Source organism: Lutra lutra, chromosome 15 (genome assembly GCF_902655055.1).
Source record: "Lutra lutra chromosome 15, mLutLut1.2, whole genome shotgun sequence".
NCBI classification, from domain to species: domain Eukaryota; kingdom Metazoa; phylum Chordata; class Mammalia; order Carnivora; family Mustelidae; genus Lutra; species Lutra lutra.
The window spans coordinates 46027438-46052671 of NC_062292.1; the positions used below are offsets into that span (position 1 = coordinate 46027438).

Consider the following 25234-nt stretch of genomic DNA (forward strand, 5'->3'; position numbering starts at 1 on the left):
TTAAGTATTTGTCAGTTCTCTAGGCACTCTGCTGAACTTATTATGTGAATTATCTTAATTTTAATTTTCTCCAAAACTCTTCCATTTTAGAGAGAAGGAAACTTAGTCAATAACCTGCTAATTAGCTTCTTAATACCTTGTCTGATATTTAGATCCCATTCTGTCATGCGCGAGCTCTCTCTCTCTCTCTCTCTCTCTCACACACACACACACACACACACACACACACACACACACACTCCCACACACACCCAAACCACATCTTTTTCTAGGAACTGGTATGAAATGAATTTGAGGCATTGGCAAGTAACTAAATGTACCACACACAAATGAACCAAAATGTTTCCATAAAATTTGTTTAGTTCCTTGTGGTCCAGAAGCAAAAGTCTTCAAAAGCTTTAATTTGAAGCTCAAATAGTACTTGATTTCATATAATATAGATCTGCATCAATAATTATTAAGTTCCTGTGTTGATCTATGATCCCCATCGAGACCAAAAAGCATAGCTTAAATAAATAATGCAAGGATAATTTTAAAATATATTGATTACTACTCTATGAATTTTATTTAAAAAAGAAATTTAGTCAACTTAGAGTAAAGCCAAATGATAAGCAAAGTAGGTTTTGTTTTATATATATAACTTGAGTAAACCAGAAGCTAAGATAATATAAATATCTTGCAGGTTAAGGATAAAATGGAATGCATTCTATATTTGTCCCATCTCATCTTTATTATTAAAGTCTCAACTTGAAACAATGTATATAGGGAGAAATTTTAATTATTGAATTAGAGAGTTTAAAAGAAGTTAACCTTCAAGAACTATGCTAGGTTCTTTATGTGTATTTTTCTCATTACTCTTCATAATCCTGAGTGGATAGGTGTCCCACTTTACCCTAAGAATTTGAAGCTTAGAGCTTAAACACCTTGTTCAAGGATATACAGTTGAAATGTGTTGGAGTCAAGATTCCATATGTAATTGAAATAATTATTTATCACTTGCTTAAATGTGATACAGACTCATCTATTACCAGTAATTTTAATATAATCACACACGGTCTTACATGAAGAGTAAATTCAAAGAAAAATAGATCTTTCTTTTAAAAACTATATTAATAGCTCTTTGCTAATGTGATGACAGTATGATTATATTTCTTATAGAACTATAGTCCTTTATTTATGTGTACTTTTGTTAGTTATTATTCAGCTACTCTTTCTTTTTTCGGAAAGTTCTAGTAAATGATTGTTCATCCAAGTTCCAGCTGTGTTTCATGAACATTGTAACTCAAGTCTGGTCCTGTAAGCAGTGTGACAGATAACAGTTTGACTCTAAGAGACACAAAAATGCATGAACTGGATACATGGGAGAATCATCAGGGAACATATTATGTTTTTGCTAATGAAACTTCTATCAGGTACCTTGTATTTAGTTATTCTCTGTGTTGTGCGTTTTTCTTTTTTTTAATTTATAAATTTGTTAATTTAATTCTCACACTAACTCTTACAGAAAGGAAGAATGGATATTGTCCACCTTCTTTTTTTCTCTCTCTTTTCATCTTTCTTCCTCTCATTGTCCCATTCTAATCATCTATTCATCCCTAGGTCCATCAATCCATTCTAAGGCCATGCACTAGCCACATTTAATAACATAAAGATTATGAAAACAGGATTGGGATCTAACACATCGTGAGCTTCTGGACTTCTCCAAGTGTTCCTAACTCACAATAATTCATCCATGCAACAGATATTATTGGCCCACACTGGGAATAGAATAATGGTCTATTCACACAGGACCTCTGCCTTCGTGGAAACTTATTTTCTAATATCAGCCAGTAGACTCACTGAATTATTTAACCTCTCTAAGCTTCTTTTTATCACTGTGAAATGGAATAATAATTTCTGTCTTACAAGTCTCTTGTGAGGGACAAATGGGATAATGAAGAATAATGTGCTGAGCCCAGAACTGGCATTCAGTTGACACCACCAATCTTCCATATACTGATTTAAGTACTACTGTATGTACATCTGTGCTTTACACATAAAAGGAGTAGGTTTTTTTTTTTTTTTTCTTGGCCTACCTCAACCAAACCAAACCAAACCAAACCAAATTTTGCATCCTCAGGGCAATTTTGCCTCTACTGAGGATGCATGCTTTCAAACAATTTATTTTTTTATGTTTGCTTTCCTTCCTTGAGAGAAAGGGAATGTCTTACTCATCTTTTCATCTTTGTATCCCCAACATATCACACATTTCCTGACACATAGGAACCCAGTAACTGCACTTTGAATGCGTGAACAAATGGAGTGCTTACAGGTGAGAAAATAGGGTCTCAAATATAAATGATTTCCTAGCCTACTAGACAGTCAAGTCAGTACTCTAACTTAATACTTTTGATTCTGTGTCTCTTTATGTTCCCACTATACCACATGTTCTTTGTACATATCATCAATATTTTATAGTGATTTATAGTTGAAAATGTTTTTACATACATTTTTAAAAATGCATGATGATTGATTTAACCATAAGTCATAATCTGCTTTTTTCTGAGTTAGGGATGACATGCTCCAAAAGAATGAATAGATTACTTTTGACCTCTTGGATATGAGACATCAAGGAGAGGGAAAGGGAAGAGTTAAAAGATGACTTTTGAGGGTTTTTGTTTGAGGAATTAAGCGTATGGTGGTGACGTTCTCTGAGCTTAGAAAAAGAAGACAAATATGTTGGCTAAATATAATAAATTTAACTCAGTCCTAAGTAGGTGATGCTGTGAAAGAAGATGAATATCTGCTGTCTGGTTCTCAAGAAAAAGAAATGAGAGGTTATATAGACTTGAGACTCTACATGCTGATAAAGCATGTGAATTTTAATTAAAATCATAGGAGTAGTTGAAATAACCCCTGGTGAGGACTATAAGAGTACTTTGGAAAACATTTGAAGAATGTTAAGGGAAGAAATCTTTTTTAAAAACAAGAGACTGAAATGTCTAGAACTGAAATGCCCAAAATATGATAGTATGCTATTAATTGGTTACATGTTTTATCATGACATTGATCCTTTATGCTTTCAGAAGGCCATGTGGGGCCTGGGGTGGTCAGAGGCACTCCTCAGGCTGGTTACTTCCAGCCATAAGCAGTTTTGTCTGTTACCCCACTGTGAGTACAAATATCATTTCTTATGTGTACTATGATGTGAAAAAAATGTTGGAAAGTATTGGACTGAGATAATGATTGATAACATCAAAGAGTGTTATTGAGTATAGTGATAGATTATGGATGGACCTTGGTGAAAGTAGTATCAGTTAAATGGTATGTGTGCAAGCCAAATTTGAGTAGCTTGAGGAATGATATGAGGTAAGGATTTGAATATAGTGGATTTAAATATATTAGAAACCCCAAGGTATTGGAAATTTAATGTTCTATCTCATTGCTTTATCATTTATTGCTTCTATTGCTAAAGTCATGTCACAGTACAAGATAGATGTGGGAACTCCAATTATTTTGTCCACATTGCTTCAAGTAGGAAGGAGGGAGATACCAGAGAAGGAAAGATCTCTTCAGTTAAAACATACTGTCAAGTAACTGCACTCACCATTTCTGCTATGTCCCATTGGCAAGGTATATGTCTTATTTTTGGTGGCCCAAAATCTAACGTTAAAGACGACGAGAAGAATTTCTCTACTGAGAGACAACTATCTGTCTAGCATAGTAGATACTTTTTAAGAAGTTTCATTGTGAAGGAGAGGTGAGAATATGAAGCTAACTGATGGGAAAGTGGAGAGGGAAGAGAAACTGTTTTGAAGATCAGAGAGAAATGAGCATGTTTTTTAAGTTTGAGCCATTAATGAAGAAGTTGAAATACAAGAAAAAGATCCTAGTTGGAACCTTTTGCTTAGATAATTGGAAATGAGGAAATACTCATGTTTTAAATGCAGTAAACTTGTAGGTGTTTTGACAGGAAGGTAAGTAACCTTTCATGTGATATTGCATAATATACATGATATGGCCAATATTATTTTCTAAATCTAAAAATTCAATTCTAGAACACATCTGGCCCAAAGATTTAAAAGATGGAATTTGAGGAACTCTATATTTTGGTAAAATAGCTAAAGTGAAAATCTCCAAATTCTGCTTGCTTCCCATTGAATTTTTGGGAGAAATTTCTTCAATATAATTTCTAAAACTTCCTCTCAAAATTCATGGCATTGTATACAAACTAGCCATGTGTTTTTGGTACAAGTCACTATCGCCCTGAAATTCATGTTCTTTAACCATCAAATAAGGATAATAAAGTCTTCCTAAAGGGGTGTGGTATAAAATAATAAAATGTATGTAAAAAAACCCTTTTTAATCTGTAAGCTACCTGCAAATATGAATAATTATACTTTTCTTTATGTTCATAGCTGGCACTATTCTTCAACAATCTATTTAGAATAGCTCTCACATTCACAAAAAATTATTCTTTCTAACTTTTGACAGATTCTTAATGATTAGTTCACAGAATGGCACACACTATTAAGTATAAAGTGGCAAGTAAGTCTTCCCAGTGTGACTGCTCCTACGGGTGTTAACCAATTTTGACATGGATTGTAAGCTTCATACTGTTACTAGAAGATGAAATGCGAAGGTAGAAAAAAAAATAAAATCCGGGACGCCTGGGTGGCTCAGTTGGTTGGATGACTGCCTTCGGCTCATGTCATGATCCTGGAGTCCTGGGATCGAGTCCCGCATCGGGCTCCCAGCTCCACGGGGAGTCTGCTTCTCTCTCTGACCTTCTCCTAGCTCATGCTCTCTCTCACTGTCTCTCTCTCAAATAAATAAATAAAATCTTTAAAAAAAAAATTAAAAAAATAAAAAAAAATAAAATCCTTTTAAGTGACAAAGAAATAACTAGTAGTTATCCACTGACTTTCATTACACCTATCAGAAGGTCTTAGTTTCTTTCTAAAGTAGATTTATAAATGCCTGAAATAATGGACAAATTAAACAAGTACTGGTTTATTTTTTGTTTTTGTTTTTGTTTTGTTTTGGTTTTAGACAATAAGGAGACTTAATTCTTTCATTCTCTTTCTTATGGAAAGAAATAAGCAAAATTAACAAAAAGGATTATTATTCCAACCCAAAGGTATGATAGATAAGGTAATGGTATTAGCAGTAGTAGCCATAGTAATAGTAGTAGTAGTAGTAGTAGTAGTACTAGTAGCAGTCATCAACATCTCATACTTTTATAAACCAATTATCATTTTTATGTTTTAAAAAAATTTCCCCAAGATCTTAGTCAATAAGTCAGGCACCTTGTCTAGTATAATATTATTGACAAATTTTCCTAAAACAAATTACCAAAGGGGTAAAAGGTACCATAGGTAGATATTTCTCCTAGAATGTTTTGCAAGTTTTAGTACTTAGGAGGAATAATATGAATATCTGAGGTCACTGTAGCAACTTCATCAACAATTTAGTATTTCAAAAGAAATCAATATTAAATTTTTATTATTTTTGAAATGTATTATTTACCTTTTTCCGATAAAAATAAGTATAACAATATTGATATGCAAAGTCAATATGCTCCCAGTGTAGATTCCCAGAATATGGATGATTTTATGTTACTCTGTATTTCCAGAACTGATTCACATGAGATGGCAGTCAGAAACAGAAGGATACATAGATGTGCTTTTTTTATGTTCATCTCTTTATGTATATAGAATATTAATAGAAAAAAACAAACTCAGTGGTTTTCTCAATAGATAAAGTAATGATGCTTTCAAAGGGGGCAATTGTTTATCTGATAATGATTTCTGGTAAATAGAACTATTTGGGCAATGAATTTTTCATATATCCCTAAATTAAGGCTATATAGTTTTGTTTCATGGATTTGTAACATGTTCTTACCAGAACATTGATTTTTTTCAATGATATCAATATTTTTACATAATTTAACACCACAGTCAATTGCACTTAAATATACATATATTTTATCATTATGACTAGAAGTTCAAATGTTTTTTAGCATGTGTGTAAGAAAAATGTGGCCAATGGGATGCCTGGGTGGCTCAGTTGGTTGAGCAGCTGCCTTCGGCTCAGGTCATGATCCCAGTGTCCTGGGATGGAGTCCCGCATCGGGTTCCTTGCTCAGTGGGGAGCCTGCTTCTCTCTCTGCCTCTGCCTGCCATTCTGTCTGCCTGTGCTCACTCTCTCTGACAAATAAATAAATAAAATCTTAAAAAAAAAAGAAAAGAAAAGAAAAATGTGGCCAATTTGAATAAAATGAAATATTTTTTACCATTGAGAAAAAACGTTTATTGGTTGAATGAACTTCTTACTCAATATTTTTTAAGAGAGCTGAGAATGGCTTCCTAATTGCATTAAAATAACAAAAAGAAACTTCCAGTTATGATGACCATTTATCTTTTCAATTTAAATAACTAAAAACATATAGATCAATAGTGTGCAGACAGACTCTGGACAAAAGAAAGCATATAACTTTATTACTTGAGGAAAAAGAATCAAATGAGTTAAGCCTTATACAGGCTAGAAGGCAAGGAGGTGACCCAAAATAAAATATACATACATATATATGAGCTTTCCCAGTAGAAAAATCTATTAAAGAAACAGGTCCAGAAAAATGTGAAAATTAAAGTAGTTATTACAGTATGGTGTATATGTTCAAGATGTTGAGGAACAGAAGGATGATAAGGAGAGAAACTAAAGATATAAAAGAGACCATACTGAACTTCGTAGAGGTCAGAATTTATGATGCAGTATTCAAAATGAAATATATGCTGGATGACATCAACATCAGGATAGCTACTGCAGAAAAAAATATCAGTGAGCATAAAGCCATAGCAAAAGACTATCCAAAATGCAGAAGAGAGAGGGTAAAAGACACTTGAAAAGATAAAGAGTGTTACTTACTGATGGGACAGTATAAAGTAGTCATGTAATTGGTGTCCCAAAAGGAAAGAAGTGAATGGATATTTGAAGAAATAATGACCAAAATTTTTCCAAATTTGATGGGAACTCTACTCAAGATCTTAGAAGCCCAGTGAAACTCAAGCCATGTAACAAATGAAATAATGCCAAGACATAGTATACAAAATTGCTGAAAGACTTCAAAAGGAACCAGAGGAAAAAGTCACTTTAAGAATGAAAAACAAATACACTTGACTCTTGAACAACACAGATTGAACTGTGCAGGTCCACTTGTATGTGAATTGTTTTCAATAAATACACATACAGTAATCTAAATGTATTTTCTCATGATTTTCTTTAAAACATTTTTTCTCTAGCTTACTTTATTGTAAGAGAACAGTATAATACATATACAAATATATATTAAGTGACTATTTATTTGTAAGGCCTTTAGTCAATAGTAGGCTATCGGTAGTCAAGTTTGGGGGAGTCATCTGTTACAAGCAGATTTTCTACTGCACAGGAAGTTGGCAACCCTAATTCTGCATTGTTTGAGGAGTAGCTGTACAAGGATGACAGCAGACTTTTTGACAGAAACTTTGCAAACCAAAACACAATAAAGGAACATCTTTGGAGTACTGAAAAAAATAGTTTACCTAAAACTTTATACACAATAAAAATATATTTTTAAAATAAAAGCAAATAAAGACTGTTTTAGACAAACAAAAGGTGAGAGAAGTTGTCAACAACAGATCTACACTATGAAAAAAATATTAAAGGAAGTTCTTAAGACAAGAAATTTCATGCCCTGCAGAAATTTAGATCTAAAAAGAAATAGTTGGGGCAACTGGCTGGCTCAGTGAGAAGAACATGTGACTCTTGAACTTGGGGTCCTGGGTTCCGGCCCTATGTTGGATGTAGAGATTATTAAAAAACAAAACAAAACAAAACAAAAACCTTTTAAAAAAGATTAAAAAATGTAAATATTGAGAAAATATCAAATTTATGTTTCTAATTTATGCATTTTATTTAAAGATAATTTTTTGCTAAAAATAATTAATTAAAATTAATTAATTATTTTGCTAAAAATAATTAATTAAAATTAATTAATTATTTTGCTAAAAATAATTAATTAAAATTAATTAATTAATTTGGCAAAATAATTAATTAATATTAATTAATTATTTTGCTAAAATAATTAATTAATATTAATTAATTATTTTGCTAAAATAATTAATTAATATTAATTAATTATTTTGCAAAAATAATTAATTTTTTGCTAAAGATAATTAATTTGCTTATGACAAACATTTTAAGATTTATAGAATTTATAGAATATATATAGAATATATAGAAGCAAAAAGGTATGACAATAATAACTCAAATAATAGGAATGGAATAATCAAGATATAATGTAGCGAGCTTGTTACACTACACATGAAGTGGCAGTTATTTAAGTGTAGCCACTGAGAAGTTCAAGCTGTATATTGTAAACCCTAGAGCAGGGATAACAAAGTATAGCACATCTGTTTTTGCTTTAAAAAAAAAAAAAAAAAAGCAACCATCCTTGCTTATTTATGTTCTATCTATGGCCACTTTCACTTTACAGTGTAAACATAAATGTAATAAATGCAACAGATCATATGACCCAAAAGCCTGGAATATTTACTACCTAACCCTTTACAGGAAGACATTTGCCACATATGACCAAGAGAAACTACAAAATAATTAAATCAAAGTGATACATTTAATAACCAATGATGCAAGTAAATTAGAATAATTACAAAAAGAAATTTTTAAAATCTCAATTAATCTAAACAAGTAGAGAGGGTAGAGGAACAAAAAACTATATGGGACAAAACAACTAGCAAGAGGGTAGATTTGAACCCAACTATACTGATATTTGCATTAAATATAAAGGGATTAAGCATTTCAATGAAAAGAAGTCATCATAATTAGATTAAAAGAGTCAACACTCAACTCCGTATTGTCTATAAACCCACCAAAAATTTAAAGAAACAAAGAGGTTAATAGTAAAAGCATAAAAATACATAATATCTTCAATTTTTAATTCTCTATCACATTAGAAAATTGCAACTTGGTTTGGTTTTTTAATATTTATAAAAGGTAGTAGCTTTTAAAAGGTTAGGAAATACTGAATACTGTACTTTAAAAGGGAAATTGGGCCAAAAAAGCTAGTTTTGTGTATGAAGCTAGTTTGGAGTAATTCTTAGCAGAGTTGAAACTGAACAGTTTCTGAAGCTTGACTTTATATAATGCTACTTGTTTCACTAATTTCTTAATTAACATACAATATGTTATTTGCTTCAGGGATACAGGTCTGTGAATCATCAGTATTACACAATTCAGAGCACTCATCATTTGTTTCATTAATTTTAAACAATTCTAGATTGTTCTAATTATAATCTTGATTTCTTAATGGTTTATATGAAGTGAGGTTAAGAGAGTCCTGATTTTTATCTTGTGTATCTATTCTAAATTATTAGAAGGTAATAAGAATTATTTTAAATAGAGGTCATTAAATAGAATGATTCTTTTACCCTTACCTCTAACCACTTCCGCCAAACCCCCAAATAGACTGGTAAGTTCTGTAAATTGACAAAATAGCTGTACTCATAAGCATAGCTTGGTACTAAACTGAAACATGAGCAAATTAGGTCAGCACTATAAAACTAGCTAGTTTTATAGCTGGATAACATGTAACATGCTTAGAAGTTCAGAAGAGGGAAAAATTAAATCATGGGTGGGCTTTGCTATTACTGATTATTTGGATTATTGGACTACGTAGAAGTAAGCACTGTGCAACTAGGAGTATTTATTTTCCTCAATAAGGTATTTCTTGGAGTGACTGAAGAAAAATATACCATCAGTCTAGTACAACATCAATTTCTTCATCTTTATTGGCTTTTCTCATCAGCATATATGCTGCTGTATCTGCTGTTGTACTCATTCATCCATATATGCTGCTGTATCTCCCTTCTAAAACCATCTCAGTCTTTCCTTTCCTCCCTCCCTCATTCCTCCCTTCCTTCCTCCCTTTCTCTTTCCACCTTCACTCTCTCAGGTTCTCTAGCTATCTTTTCTTCTCTCCTTCCAAATACCCTCCATTTTCATTGCTCCCAAGCCACCATCATCTTTCACCTGGGTCTCTATACTGTTCATCTACTCTTCTTGAACCCAGATTTGAGCCCTAAAGTCCATTTCCCACAGAGCAGCCACGTGAGGTAATATATTCATAGGAAATTAGATTATAACACTCGGTCTCCCACCCTTGTAACCCTCTCATGGCTTCCCATTGCTTTTATAATAAAATTTGAGCTTCTGATCAAGGTCTATAAAGCTCTAAAGGATCTGGTCCTAGTTTGACTTTCAACATTATCCCCAGTTAATCTCCTTCTTTGTCACTTTAGTCCATCCGCAAGGGTCTGTTTTCTGCAATTTTAACTGAGCTTCCCATTGCTGTTCTCTTTGAACACTTTTCTTTCCTGTCTTTCTTTGCATGCTAACACCTTCATATTTCCATACCTAGATGGTTATTCTTTACAAGTTATGGATGGATTTTGCCACTACAATAATAATGAGAAACCTTTATACAGCACTTGATATAAATCAGGTACCGATTCTAAGAACTGTATGTTTATATTGTTACTTTTAAATTATCTTTATTATTCATTTATAATTTAATTTGAACAATAACCTGTAAGATAGCACTACTGTTTCCCCCATTTTACAGCACAAGAAATTAAAACTAAGCACAAGAGCTTAAAAGAAATTAAGTAATTGGCCTAAGGTCTCAGCATGAGTAATTGGAAAAGCTGGATTTTAATGCAGGCACTCTGGTTTCAGAATCTGCATTCTTGACTGAGTCTCTTACTGATACCTTTGTATTATTTAAACGACTCTTTAATTACATAACACATAATGGATATGTTTTTGGAAATATTTAGTGAAACCTACATCAATGTATATAAAATTTAAATTTCTTTCTGATAAAATTTATTCTTCTTATGTGAAAATACTCTTAAAATTTGTCAACAGGAGCTATTTTGTAAGAACAGTAGGAGGACAAAAAGGATAAATCTTTTTCCTTTCTTAATGGGATCTACTGACATGAAATATTCTAAGCAGAATATTTGCTCTATGTAGATTTTGATTGAATAATTGCATATGCTAATTAACACAGCAAAATAAATTTATTGGTAAATAGTACTAGAAATTTTTTTAATTTGACAATTTTTTTTTAATTTGACAATGTCTTATAACATTTTCAATATTCTGGTATACTTATTTTAATTTTTCACAAGAATAGCTTCATTTAAGATAATTATATCAATGAGGAAGTAATTTCAGCAAAACAATATAAATATATAATGATACAATGATTTTTATTTTGCCAGGGTCAGAGATTAATTGTTAGGAACACATTGAATATGTTCACAACAGATTTCTTAGCACATATTTTCCTGATAGGAAATAAAATATTGATTCTGGTTCATGAACCAAATATTCCAGGGCAATTTTATTTTATTCACTAAATATGTTGTAGTTTTGGTAATAAAGAGCCTTATTTAATTTACTGGGACTTTGTCACCACCAATGATGATGATGGTGGTGATGATTATGATTATGGCAGGAAACCTACCACAGTTTCCCTTCCAGAATTCAGAAATAACAAATAAATATAAGGAATGGCCAGTAGAGACAATAATACCAGACCTGGCGGTGATAAAACTAGATCATGGAATATGGTTTTGATATGTAACCACAACCACAGTAGATTTTTAAAAACCTGCTTCCTAATTCTTAACCACAGAGTCACAAAGAGGAGAGTAAACTGCTGAACTTCCCAACAAAACAGACCAGAATTAACTCTACAGCAAGGCAGACATGAAAGACAAAGAGAGAATAACTTTGAACTCAGCCATTTATTTTAATTTCTTTTAACCTAACACTGAGGAGAAATCAGTGAGGGGGTGTGTGTGTGGGGGGGAAGGAACCAGGAGTGTGATGAATTCTGATTGTGTAACCCATGTCTTGATATATATCATATGGGATGACTGAATTGAGCACATTAACATTTCCTTCAATTTCTGGAATTTCCTTCAATTTCTGGAATTTTTCATCTTTCATGGAAAGATGAAAATCTTCAGAATGATAAATAAAACATTATTTGAGCAGAAAAAATTATCAACGCAATAGTTATAACTACTACTATAAAGTTCTCAGTTATTTCCACAGTTTTTACACCTGTAACAGGCAAACCAAGTCACTGATATATCTTGACTTCATGCCAGAAGGCAAATGAGTACAACATTATGTAAATAATCAAGGAGAAGGGTTGGGTATTGATATTGAATGAGAAGTTATTTATATAAAATTGTTTTCTTTAATGCCATTGTTTAACATTGTTCACTGTTTATATGAGAAATTTCAATAATGCCACTGTTTATATAAGAAGTTGAGTTATACATACCCAAATGAGGTGGAGATTCTCTACTAGACCTGTTTTATTTTGGGTAGCCTGCTTAAGTCTCTAGAATGTACTATTGATCTGTTCCTTTGTATGGCACTTGTGGATATTCTCATAAGGGGAAAGTGTCTCAAAAAGTATAGATAAATCAAAATTCCTTTTTATCTAGAAAAGGAATCTTGGTCACTGCCTGTCCATATAATATGTTTTGAGTTGGAATTTTACCTTATTTAAAGTAAGCTCATCATATTATATTCATTAGAATTCTGAGCTCCAACTGTTTGAGTTAGCCATTTACCCCCAAGTATAATGGACTTATAATGGATTTAAAATACAGTATACAAGTGAAAATACAGGATTCTCAGTTAAATTTGAATATCAGATAAACAACATAAAAATGTTTTAGTATAAGAATGCCACAAACAGTATTCGGGACATATTTATACCAAAAATTATTAGTTTTTATCTGAAATTCAGATTTCACCAGGCATTCTCTATATGGCCCAACAACGCTTATCCATCTGCCAGGATACTGTTCCTTGTGTCCGCCCTAGAGATATGCAACCAAATATGTTCCTTTTGTTAATATAAATTTGATGATTTTATGATTATAATAGTTTTACTTGCAAACTTATGGTAAGTTTGATTATACTGCAGTTTATCTTCCTTGTAAGATAAGGATTTTCATGTATAGACTTTAAAAATTGGACACATCTACATGACGACTTAAACTATCATAACTGAAAATATTATTAAATTTTACACATTCAAGTGATAAGTTTCTAGTTAGATGAACACAGTGGTAGACATTATTTAGCAAAAATGATATCTATTTTCCAGTGCAGGAAATTATCAGTCAACTATGTTGGCCTAAAAAAGACCTTTATTTTAACTTTATGCATTTGAGCACTATGTAACTCCATTGGTATGAAATATATTTTTGGACTTTGGATCAAACTGTATCAAAATTTAGTACCTTGTTTTAGAAACCAAGCTTATCTGTAACTGAAGTGGGTAGAAGGATACTATGTGTGGCTCTAGAGCAGGATTTTAAACAGTACCCTCACAGCCTAAAAATGTCACCCTTGAGAGGATTAATGTTTATTGAAGTACATGTCCACGTGGTTTTATATTTACATCTTATCAGGATTTGAACTTTGACAGCTAAAAATTGAGATTTCAAAGCTGTTTTATTTTTCAGCGTCCTATATAATACCAAGTTAGCTCTTCAAACTTGAAGAGTGACAATGTCTTCAGAGTGAATTGAAAAAATTAAAAAGACAAAGCCTTTTATTTTAAAAATACATATTGTTTTAGAGAAACAACAAAAAATTTAGTAATACACCTCCCTTGAAACTTACAGTTAATTCTGTTCTACAGGATTCTTTGTATTTTGCAAAAGCATTAGCATAACTTATATCAGATATATCCTATAACAATGCAAAACATATTTAGAGCCTTCAAGCTTTTTAGATACATTTCTGTTCTGTTTTTTAAACAGAATGTTATCACATGATTTTTCACAGCATTTCCCGTATGCATATTCATATCTGGGATGGCCATCTATAACCACAATTATTTTTTATAATTGAGAAGGCATAATAAATTAATGAACATCTTGTCTAGATAGTTCTTTAATAGAAATATTTTTTCAGTGTAATAGCTTAAAGGGTAGAATATAACTGTAGTTGTTCTGAACAGAGTTAGATACTTTATTTTTATCATCTGTTGGAACAAAAAATGAGTACCTGTCAGATATTTCCAATGACAGTCATTTGAAAATAGTCAAAGTTATGTACACAATCATGCTGTGGGCAAAACTATGGCAAGTTCTCATGGACAGGTATATGGTTTGAAGATTAGATGCTCTACAGTAATTCCTGTAATCTTCTGTAAGCAGTATAACAAACTTGACATTTATTTATCTTCTAGATGAAATGAATGATCATCAAAGTACCCTCTCCTACATCCTGATTAACCCGTCTCCAGATACCAGACTGGAGCTGAATGATGTTGTGTAAGTTGATCTCTTATTTCACATAAGTCATTTATTTTTAGGAAACTAGTTATTTATTTATTTCTATATTTTTGTTTCTACCTCTTGTGTCATAAATGCTTAGAAACTGCCAGTCTAATTTCTATGTTCAATAAACAAATGCATTTTATATATTTCTATGTATAATATTATAAAAAAAGCATTGTAGAATTGCAGAGGTATAAAAGAAGGAAGTAGCAGCGGGAATTCTGTACTTCTGAGCTCATATACATTTGGAGAAATAAAAGAAAGTATGCAGAATAATAAGAGAACAGCTCAGAGAAAAACCTGAAATACTACATTATCTAGTTTTAAATACCTGAGAGTTCCCAAAAGCTCTAAGTAAAATAAGTCAGAACACTTACTAGGAAAATGTCTATGGTAGTAACCTGGTTAATCAAAAACTGTGCCATGCATGTACAATTGCATTAGTGTTTCCTTAAAAGTGCGATACAGAGATAAGACATTTTTCCTGATTTCAAAGTCTTACACTTTAACAAACTACAATTTAAACATAAAAAATTTGATAGCAATATATAATATGACTTTATTACTAATGAATTAAGCACCAACTGAGTGAAACAGTGTTTTTCTGATTTCAAAGAGGAAGACATTATTGTGAGTTACAGTGATTACAGAGGATATGAGGATTTGAACCAGACTTTGAAAGGTAAATAAGATTTGTGTAGGTGGAAAGCACAGGAAGTTCCAGAGCAAGGAGCTGCATAATGTGCTTCTTTTGTTAACACTAGAGAGTCCAGTTTGATCCTAGTAAAAAAGCTTTGTATTACTAACATCTCTGTTGTTCACTAAACGTAATATTGGAGATGTATATTGAACCCGACTCTGGGGGTACTTTAGGTAACAAAATAGGTTTAAACTCAGTTTAAACCTTATAGGCAATGGGAAGTACTTAGATATATGAACAAGAAAGTAGCAAGATTTTAGAAAAGGCATTTTGATAGTTAATGGTGTAAGCCTAAGGGAGAAATATCTAATACAGATTTGCCCTTGAGGTCCATCATCCTGAGGCGGAGCGGGATCAAGTGCTGATGAGCTAAGGTAGCTAATTCCAGATTGCACTACTGATGTAGTACAAACACCAAAGATCCAAAAGCCTTGGTGGGTGTGAGGTCAACAGGATGTGTTTGTATCTATAATTAGGAAAATCAGTAATAAAGTCAGAGACTGGTAGGACTGAGAGTATTCTGTGATACAGAACACAAGATAGATCTATGCAAGTGGTTTAAAGCTAAAGCTAGTAATATACCAAGAATTAGAAGGCTGCCTTTATATATTTTGTGGGGTATGTTGGCTGGAATGGAAAGGATATATGTATTTGAAAGAGCTTTGCAAGAAACAGTTGAATTGATTGACAGCATGGATTAAGACTGAAACAGATACGAAAATAGGAAAACTAATTGCTGTTAGGCAAGTGTGCGAAAGATAAGAATCTCTCATAGCATTAAGATACTGGATTGTAGAGGAGGCTTCTGTGTATATACACTTATGAAGGCAAAGAGTAAGACCTGTCATTGGTGTGGGAATTGGAAAAGAAGAAGTGTAATATGGATTTAAGATTCCAAAACTGTAGAGAACCCAGAAATGGACCCACAACTATATAGTCAACTAACCTTTGACTAAGGAGGAAAGAATGTCCAATGGAAAAAAAGGCAGTCTCTTCAACAAATGGTTGGGAAAACTGGACAGCAACACGCAGAAGAATGAAACTGGACCACTTTCTTATACCATACACAAAAATAAATCAAAATGGATGAAATGTGAGACAGAAAACCATCAAAATCCTAAGGGAGAACACATGCAGCAACATTTTTGACCTCAGCCCATAGCAACTTATTAGACACATCACTGGAAGCAAGGGAAACAAAAGCAAAAATGAACTATTGGACTTCATCAGTGTAAAAAATCTTCCATACGGCAAAGGAAACAATCCACAAAACTAAAAGGTGGCAATGGGGGAAGATATTTGCAAATAGCATATCTGATAAAGGTTCCAAAATCTATAAAGAACTTACACCCAAATACAAATACTCCAGTTAAGAAATGAGCAGAAAACATGAATAAATGCTTTTCCAAAAAAGACATCCGGATAGCTAACAGATACACAAAAAGATGCTCAAAATCAGTCATCAGATGGCTAAAATTAACAACAGAAGAAACAACAGGTGTTGACAAGGAGGTGGAGAAAGGGAAAACTCTTGCACTCTTGAAGGGAATGTTAACTGGTGCAGCCACTCTGGAGAACAGTATGGAGGTTCCTCAAAAAGTTAAAAGTAGAACTACCTTAGGCTCCAACAATTGCACTACTAGATATTTACCCAAAGGATAAAAAAAAAATACAGATTTGAAGGGGTACCTGCACCCCAATGTTTTTAACAGTATTATCAACAATACCCAAACTGTGGAGAGAGCCCAAATGAATGGATAAAGATGATGTGGGGTGTGTGTGTGTGTGTGTGTGTGTGTGTGTGTGTGTGTGTAATGGAATATTATTCAGCCTTCAAAAGGAATGAAATCTTGCCATTTGCAAAGATGTGGATAGAGCTAGAGTGTATTATGCTAAATGAGATAAGTCAGCCAGAGAAAGACAAATATCATATGATCTCACTCATGTGGAATTTAAGAAGGAAAACAGATGAACATATGGGAAGGGGAGGAAAGAAAAAAAGGAGAGAGGGAAAGAAGCCATTTGTGACTTTTAATGAAAGAGAACAAACTGAGGGTTGATGGAGAGAGGTGCGGGGGAGATGGGCTAGATAGGTGATAGGCATTAAAGAGGGCATGGCTGTGTTGAGCACTGGGTGTTGTATGTAAGTGATGAATCAATGTAGTCTCCTCCAGAAATCAATATTAACACTGTATATTAACAAACAAAATTAAAAAAAAAAAAAGAAATTCAATTCTATCTGATGGCCAAATAAATAAATAAATGCTGGTTCACTGAAGCAAGTCAGAATAGGAAGGCAGTTTTCTGGGAAGAAAAAGAGGAATTGTTGGCTGTGGGGATAAAAAAGAAATGACGAGTTTTCTACTATGAATAAATCTGATATGAACATCCAAAAAAAAAAAAGATGATGAACTAGAGTTTAGATACATCATTCAGTGTGTTACATGGAAATGTCTAGAAAGCATATAGAAATATATAGTACTGGAGCTTTGAAGAGAAGCTAGTTATGTAGGAAATACTGATTTTTCATCTTCCAGATGAACAAAGCTAAAAAAAAATTATTTTAGGGGAGAAAGGTAAGTATGTTTCAAAGACTTCTTAGGAAAACACCTCAGCAGGAATAACTTTAACCCCAAATCAGTGTGAAAACAATTTATAATGCACCTCACATACAATTAATTAATTTAATTAATTTAAAAAAAATAACTAATTTAAAAATAAGGAGCATACCTCAATATAATAAAAGCCATATACAATAAATTCATTGTTAACATTATAATAAATGAGAAAAAATTGAGTTTCCTTCAAGATCAGGTATAAGACAAGGTTGCCCCCTCTCAATTTTCCTGTTTTATTTAGTACTAGAAGTCCTACCTAGAGTATTTAGATATGACAAAGAAATAAAAAGTATCTAAATCAGAAAGAAGTAAAATTGTCACCATTTGCTGAAGACATGATCTTATATAAAGAAAATTCCAAAGGGTCAATTAAAAATATGTTTACCTTAATGATTTCAGTAATGTGGCAGATTACAAAATCAACTTACAGAAATCAGTGGCATTCCTTTACACAAATGATGCAGCATCAAAAAAAGAAATAAAACCATCCTATTCACAATAGCATCCAAAACAATAAAATATTTAGGAAAAAATTTAAACAAAGGAGTGAAAGATCTGTACATGAAAACTACAAAACTTTGCTGAAAGAAATCAAACAAGACACAAAAAAATGGAAAGATTTCCTGTGTTCCTGGAGTAGAAGGATAAATATTGATAAAATGGCCATGCTACCCAAAGCCATATACAGACTCAACAAAATTCCTGTCAAAATCTTAAAGTAATCTTCACAGAATTAGAAGAAACAAGACTAGAATTCATATGAAACTGCAAAGAATCTTGACTAGCCAAAGCAGTCCTGAGAGAAAATGAACAAAGCCAAAGGTATCACATTTTCTTTTTTTTTTAATTTTTTTTTAAAGATTTTATTTGTTTAGTTGACAGAGAGAGATCATAAGCAGGCAGAGAGACAGGCAGAGAGAGAGGAGGAAGCAGGCTCCCTGCTGAGCAGAGAGCCCGATGCGGGGCTCAATCCCAAGACCCTGAGATCATGACCTGAGCTGAAGGCAGAGGCTTAACCCACTGAGCCACCCAGGCGCCCCGAGGTATCACATTTTCAAACTATACTACAAAGCCATAGTAAAAAAAAAGTATGGTGCAGCACAAAAATAGACACACAGATCAATGGAATAGAATAGAGAGCCCAGAATTAAAACCTAGTATGTGTGGTCAACTGATATTTGACAGAAGAAGCTAGGAACACCCAATGGGGGAAGGAAAGTCTCTTCAAAAATTGATGCTGGGGAAACTGGAGAAGCATATACAGAACAATGAAATTAGATTCCTATCTCATACCACTAAAAAAATAAAACCCTCAAAATGGATCCAAGACTTAAATATAAGACCTTATATCATAAAACTTCTAGAAGAAAACAGCGAAGAAACTCACTGATATTGGTCTTGGCAATGATATTTTGGTCATAATGCCAAAAGCACAGACTAAGCAAAATCAACAAATGGGACTACATCAAACTCAAAAGCTTCTGCAAAACAAAAGAAACAATCAACAAAATGAAACAACAGCTTACAGAATGGGAGAAGAGTTTTGCAAACCATATCTTAGATAAGGGGTTGATATCCAAAATATATAAAGAACTAACAGAACTTATTAACAAAGAAGCAAACAATCAAATTTGAAAATGGGCAGAAACTAGTTTCCAGAAGACACGAAAATGCCCAGTGCCATGGAAAGATGCCCAGCATTATTAATCGTCAGGGAAATGCAAATAAAAATGACAATGAGATATCACCTCACACCTGTTGGGATGGCTGTCATCAAGAAGACAAGAGACAACATGTGTTGGTGAGAATGTTGTAAAAACAGAACCCGATGTACACTGTTGGTGGGAATTTAAATTCGTCCAACCACTATGGAAAACAATACGTAAGTTCCTTAAAAAACTAAAAATAGATCTACCATATGATCCAGCAATTCCAGTTCTGGGTATATTCTTCAAAGGAAATGAAAACAAGATTTTGTTGAGACTTATGTGCACTCATGTATGTTGCAGCATTATTCACAATAACAGATACAGAAACAACCCAAATGCCCATCAATGGATGAATGCATAAGAAAGATGTGGTATTATACATAGTGGATATTATTCAGCCGTGAATAAGGAAGCTATTCTGCTATTTGCAACAACATAGATTAACCTTGAACACATTATGTGAAGTGAGGTGTCAGAGAAAGACAAGTACTGAGTGATAGCACTTATATGTGGAATCCAAAAAGAAAGTCAAACCCATAAAAAAGACAGGTGGTTACCAGGGGATGAGAGGTGGGGGATTAAGATTGATGGTGTTTAAGGGTCCAAGCTTGTACCAAGAAATAAAGATAGAGATCTAATGCACAGTGTAATGAATATAGTTAATAATAACACACTATAACATTATAAATGTATATTGCTTCAATGGCAATCATATTAAAATATATAAATGTATCAAAGTAACATGTTATATATTTTTAATTTACAAATTAGAAAAAGTTCAATTTATCAAGTAAAAAAGCTATTAGTTTTCTTCATCAATCTACAATGCTGGTGATATTTAAAGTAATCATAAAGCAATGTGCATAGACAACAGTATCCAATTAATGGATTCAAGGACATTAATTCCAACTTTTATTTGCTTGGAGAAAATAGACTGTAGTGCTTTAAATTGCCTTTTCTCATTTTCATTAAGGAACATATCTTATGAATATTTTTCCTTTAGTTTTTAAGAAGAAAAATGTAGTCTTCATTAGAGTTCTCCCTTTAAATTGGGTTTTCTGCTCATTTTTTGTATCTCTCAAATTATTATAAAACTATGAATTCCTAGTTTCATTTACATCTGAAACAAGACTTGTTCAAATGCTGCATGGCACGTATTTACTTTCTTTTTTTTCTGTAAACTTCAGTGGCTTTCCACTGCCTTTGGAACAGAGATTGAAACTACTTTATCCCGAAACTTAAAGTCCTTTGTTAGCTGTTTTCTTCTTTTCTTCCTGAATTTACCTTCCACTATTTCCTGGTTTAGCCATTCTCCCGAAGTCAAATTCATTTTCTAAAAGAGTTCAGGAGCAGGCCTAGAGAGAGAAGCTCAACTCAACCTTCTCAATTAAGCATTCCCTAATTCTCACTGTTGCTTTTTTTCCTCTTTCTTTGATGTTTGGAATTTATTTTTCTTGTTTATGTCTGCTTTATAAATTAAATTCTACTAATCTTGTGCAGAACAGGAGTTAAGCTTTGTGACTTTTTACCTTCCCAGTTCCCAACGTAGTATTCCAGAGGGGCTCAGGAACTGGAAGCCCATGTCATCTGAGAGTCTGAAGTAAACATCTCTCTTGAAACAAATCCTAACATTATTGAAATGTACGAGTTTGGCAGATGAACATTTTCCCGTTTACCAGTAGAATGAATTAAGAATTATTTTTTATTGTTTTGTATAGTTGCTCACTGTAGCAAAACCTGAATTTTAGACTAATTTCCAGGTAATTAAAAGTTTATCTCCACATAATATTTTTCAGAGCATATATCAAATGACTACTTTTTTAGAATCCTGAAATATATAAATTAAAAGGACTATAGACATTATTTAGATCAAATAAATTATTTATAAGTAAATAAATAATTTAGATCAAAAGGCTAAGAGCAGGTAAGTAATAGAAGGATCATGGCTAAGATTTGTCTCTTTGTTAGAAAAATAGCCAAAGGAAAGGGATGTTAAATCAAATCAAACAAATGAAACATAAGACAAAGGTGGTAAAATGGACCACAATTAAAAATTCTTTTTTTTTTTTTAAAGATTTTATTTTATTTATTTGACAGACAGAGATCACAAGCAGGCAGAGAGGCAGGTAGAGAGACAGGAAGGGAAGCAGGCTCCCCGCTGGGCAGAGAGCCCGATGCGGGGCTCGATCCCAGGACCCTGAGATCATGACCTGAGCCGAAGGCAGCAGCTTAACCCACTGAGCCACCCAGGCGCCCAAAAAATTAATAATTCTTGATTCATCAGCATACATTGTCATAATCTGCTTAGGTATAGAAACAATACAAGTTCTGTCAAATTGTATAGGCCAGCCAAGAAGTGAGTCCTTCTACAGGTACTATGCATAGACACAGTTTAAATGAACTAAAAGCTAAATATATTTGAGGCAGCAGTCTATAAAGTGTAAGTGTGAATTAGTTTTGCCTTTATTTACTATTATAGTTATTTGCTTTGTTTTCTTTTCCTAGATACTTAATCCGACCAGATCCGCTGGCATACCTTCCAAACAGTGAACCCAGTCGAAAAAACAGCATCTGCAATGCCATGGGTCAAGACTCTCGGGAGGAAACTCAGCTTTGATAAAAGGAAAATAAGAGACCTTTGTCCCCTACAAGAATCTTGCTTGCAACAACTCTAACTCTTAGGGGAAGAATGAGTGCTGCTGGCAGGAAAGAAACTCGATCAGAATATATTCAGTTCTCTCATATTAAAAGCAATCTATTCTCTTAGAAGTATAGATTATTTTGAAAGTTAAAGTATTGCTTATTGGTACTCCTCCTATTAATATCTGAAAGACATCAGTGGAATGATTTTAAAAACCTAAATTAAAACAAAAAATTTAAATCGGTTATTTGTTTGACAACAGTCCAAACTGTATGAAGGTAATTTTTAAAAGTGTTAAGGTTTTATGAAAGTAAACAAAAAACTCCAACTGTATTTGGTGCATCACAATGGTCATAGAAGTTTGTGGCTCCTCTTAAAAATTAAAGTCATATTACATTCTTTAAACTTGCGTTTTATAAAATTGAGTTCATCATAAATGTCTAGCATCTACACAAAGATTAACCAACAAACTTGTATGGCTGACTTTCGTGTAAGAATCAGTTTGCTTTAGAGTATAAATCTTTAAATCATTTTAACCTTTTTCGTTGCCTTTTCATATGGTATCATACTCATTTTAGAATTTGAGATGTTCACAGCATGTTTTATAACATTGAGGAAACCAAAACAAACAAAAAAATATCAAGTACCTGAACTTTTTGCTTACTTAATGTCTGACACACATTGTATGCCAAGAAAAATGTTAAAAATCAAATATTTATTATTCTCCTAAAAGAATGCCTGAGAAAATACTGAAAACACATATGTTGACTTCAGTTGAAGCCAAGAATTGAAACATTAACTGAAATATGCAGTATTGGTTTTCATTAGGCTCTTGGGCTTTAACATTTTTATAATTTATATAGCATATTTCATTAGAAAGTTACTTTAAAATTCAAACAGGCAAAATTATACCTTTTATGGAATAAAAGGACATTTCAAAACATTTAAAGTCCTCTATGCTTTTGTATTGAAATACTCATACACAAAACAATGGTATGTTAAAAATTTTGATTTAATTTTGAAAAATCATCTGTAGGACATAGGTTTTAACACTGTGAGGAAAAAACATGTAGTGAAGATAGGTAGTTTTTGCCATTGAAATGTAATATAAATCATGAAGAATTTTATAGTTATAAATTAAATATAAATTGATCCTTGGTATTATCTTTTTGGTTTATTCCCCTTCAGAAACAGACTGAGAAGCACAAGAGCACGGTTTACCAGGTGGTTGGAATCTGTTAAGGTATTCCCATGAAAGAGACATCGGTAAATTGAAAAAGATATTTTCCTCTAATTTTGTATCTTAAAAAAGTTCTGGCCTTGACATTGAATTTTAATTTCACAAAAAATTGGACATGTAAGACTAGAAAGGGATATTTTCTCCCTTCTCCTCACAAAGAAGCAGATAAGTTGGAAAGATAGTAGAAGAATTAAAAAAAAAAAACACGTAAAGAAAGCCTAAAGAAAGAAAACTCCCCAAATAATTCTATAGAAATTAAAATTTAAATCCTAACATGTGAAATTATAGCTGATAGCCATTGTATAATTTGGCTTAGAGAGGATGAAATATGGCTATTTGTTATTGTTGTTTTTTAGAATTTTCCATTATTCTCATTTTAAAATAACAAAAGCACCAAGAATTTCCTCTAAAACAGGGAGAGCCTATCTTTAACTTTCTTTAATCAGACAGGGAAGTAGAGAATTCATAACAAGTTACTTAAAATTGGAAGCGGACCTTAAAACAAAGATTGTATGCATATTTATGCATGTACGTTGTAGACAAGTGAAATATACTGGACAAACTTATATATTCACCTGTAAATTATTCAAACTAAAGGCAGAATTGAACTAATATATGTAATAGATAACAATAACGGGTTTATTAACTTATTTTATATTTGCACATCAGTAATCAAATGTGATATTTCTTTGAGTTGCCATTTCATTACTCCATTAGAGTTATTTTTAGGAATAAATGTAAGATTTTATGAATATTCTATTTCCCCATGAGATCTCAAGTTTAGTATTTTTGCATTTTGACCATTGTCAAGACTAGGACTCTAAGCAAGGACATGACTATATTTCCTAAAAAACTAAAAGTTTTGTTTCATAAATTTTACAAGAATTATTTTTGATTATGAACATTAGCCCAAATTTAATAATTGACACAATTCATAACAGCTTGCTATAATATGGATAGTTTATTAGTTTTCTGTTATTTAAAGCATAAAAAATGCTTATAAAAGCCTTTTAACAAACTGTTGCCTTTTTAAAATACTTAACTTGCACACAAAAATAAAATATAAAGTCAATAATAGTCCTTGTAATCTTATGGGAATCGGTTCTGTTTATTGTCTATGTACCATTTTGCTACAAGTTACATTGAATTGCTTAAAATAAATAATAAAAATTATTTCTGATGGTGAAAACCCTTGGTGCTTTTTGCCAAAACTTCAACTGTTTAACCAATTATGTTCTGAAACTACAAAATTCCTTTTGTCACTTCTATATAAAGCAATACAAACATGAAGAAACACCAACATAAACATGAAGGCCATCTCATTGGAAAAGATAACCATAAAAAAACCCGCTGAATCACTTCTTAATATAATAGTTTCTGAATAACTATGTGGTAGGAAAAAAGGAGGGAGGAAGGAAGGGTCAGGGAGGATGGAGGTAGAGAAGTGAACAAAGAGAAGGGAGGGAAAAGCAGAAAAGAAAAGGAAGGTGGAAAAGAATGAATGTAGGTGCTAGAAGAGAAATTTTTTTTATGAACCAGAGAATACTGTCCCAATACACTAATTTAAAGACTAGAAAAGCACTGGTTAGAGGGAAAACAAAGTTTAAATGCAATGATAGACTTTGGGCTCCAGGAAAATGAAGCCTATTCCTCCTAAGTACAGATACAAACTCTAGATATTATTTATCAAACAAGCATCAGAAGACTGAAAAGTGAAAAGAAGGAAGACAGACCAGGGAACTCGGGCCTTTCAGAGCAGCATGGTGGAGAGATCCCTGGGGATTTTTGTTGCCTCCTATGTAGCCTGCTCTGCATATTGGGAAATACCCAGGAGCATGGATGAAAAATCCTGGAAGTAACCTGCTCTCTCCGTGCAAGGGACTGACTCCTGCACCGGGTGCAGTTTCCA

The 25234-nt window shown here is 32.6% G+C and overlaps 1 protein-coding gene across 9 annotated transcripts in view; it reads left to right on the top strand.

Moving 5' to 3' along the window:
- Positions 1-23544, top strand: part of KCNT2 (potassium sodium-activated channel subfamily T member 2) — a 348859-nt gene extending 325315 nt beyond the window's left edge. For all 9 annotated transcript variants that reach the window (XM_047705388.1, XM_047705393.1, XM_047705394.1 and 6 more), the window contains 2 exons: positions 14327-14411; positions 21950-23544. In XM_047705388.1, the coding sequence (XP_047561344.1) occupies positions 14327-14411; positions 21950-22061 (197 nt within the window). In that variant the 3' untranslated portion in view covers positions 22062-23544. The remainder of the gene's footprint in view (positions 1-14326; positions 14412-21949) is intronic.
- Positions 23545-25234: the final 1690 nt, after the last annotated feature.